This window comes from Haplochromis burtoni, unplaced genomic scaffold, assembly GCF_018398535.1.
Source record: "Haplochromis burtoni strain Fernald_Lab_line unplaced genomic scaffold, NCSU_Asbu1 Contig_831, whole genome shotgun sequence".
Lineage (NCBI taxonomy): Eukaryota > Metazoa > Chordata > Actinopteri > Cichliformes > Cichlidae > Haplochromis > Haplochromis burtoni.
This window is the reverse complement of record NW_024583192.1, coordinates 37,826-39,388: the sequence shown is the minus strand read 5'-3', so window position 1 is coordinate 39,388 and position 1,563 is coordinate 37,826. Positions and strand designations below refer to the sequence as shown.

Below are 1,563 nucleotides of genomic sequence, written 5' to 3'. Positions count from 1 at the left end.
GTTTTTATTTATATCTCATGTAATTTTATTTTACAGTTCCAATGTACAGCACTTTGTGTCAGCTGTGGTTGTTTTAAAGTGCTTTATAAATAAAGTTGATGATGATGATGATGGACGGATGAATGGACGGATGGATGGTCTTTACGTGTGTTATTAGCAGGTGTGTTTGAGCCTGGAGTGTAACGCTGAGTGTGCACACAGCAAACATCATTGCAGGCGTCGTGATGACTGACGGAGCTCTACAAATTAAACTGTCTTTTTATACGTAAATATAAAAACATAATTTTAACCACAGAGACACGATGTCACTGTGTATGTTCTTATTGTAACCTGATTACACCAGCTGACCTTTGTTTGCAGGAAGAATGACCAGCACACAGGTCAACATGTGGATTCATTTATTTTAAAATCATGCAGCTGGTCTACAGTTGCAAATATATGATCTTATTTCTGTGTATAACTGTGTGTCATCTGCATACAGTCAGTCCTACATCCACGTCTTTACTGATACTTTGTTTCAGTTTTATGTTATTTTAATTTTTAATGTTTCTTGTTGCATTAATTTCATTCATCCAGTTTTTCAGATTTGTAATTCTTTTTTAATTTTATGACTTAAATGTTGATTTTTTCAGCATTTTCTGGCTTTTCACCAGAACAGCTGTGAGGTGATGCATCGCAGCTCCAACCTCTGATGTGTTTTTACAACACATTTATCATCTTATTACTGAGTGAACACGACACTGATCCATGCAGGTGGGAGTTCAGCTCTGTGACGCTCACCTTATGTCAGACATCATAACACTGAAAAATAATGATGATGATGATGATGATGATGAGGTTACCTTCACTCCGTCGGCCTTCTTGTTGCTCCCACTCTTTCCTCCTGAGCGAGGGATGAGAACAAAGAGAGAGAGAAGCAGCAGAGTCAGGAAGAAAGGAACAAAAGCAGCAAACAGGAGAGACGGCATCGTACCCAGGACCTCTGCCCACGTGCCCTTCAGCCGGCGGTCTGATCGCAGCACAGACTGAAGACAGTGGATCACATGTCGGAGTAAAAATACTCAGACTTCCTGCTGCAGATTCAGGGAGTTCCCGGCGTGACATGTGGGTCGCTCAGTGAGCGGCGAGGCCAAATTTAGGACCAACTTGAGATAGTTGGAGAGCAGAAAGTGTGCACGCATTCCTGAGCGTCCACGCTGAACACGTGCATCTGGAAACACGTCTCAGGTCCAGCAGCAAACAGCCAATCAGAGAGCTCAGAACAACCAGCTTAGTATCACAACATGTGTTTGTTCTGCTCACATGACAAGAACATCAAATATACTGTTTACTTTACACCAACGACCAAACTCCATTCAAATATCTGCTAATTTAACATCAGTCTGCATGTTGCTCAGCACTTTTCTAAAGCTCAGAAATATCCTGCTGAAAAACTAGTTCATGCATTTATTACTTCCAGGCTGGACGACTGTAATTCATTATTATCAGGAAGTCCTAAAAACTCCCTGAAAAGCCTTCAGCTGATCCAAAATGCTGCAGCAAGAGTCCTGACAGGGACTAGAA

At 41.5% G+C, this 1,563-nt stretch overlaps 1 protein-coding gene across 1 annotated transcript in view; it reads right to left on the bottom strand.

Moving 5' to 3' along the window:
- The window catches only part of camk2a (calcium/calmodulin-dependent protein kinase II alpha), a 45,864-nt gene that overhangs the window by 9,520 nt on the left and 34,781 nt on the right, over positions 1-1,563 (bottom strand). The window contains exon 13 of the mRNA XM_042215819.1: positions 843-883. Within this exon, the coding sequence (XP_042071753.1) occupies positions 843-883 (41 nt within the window). The remainder of the gene's footprint in view (positions 1-842; positions 884-1,563) is intronic.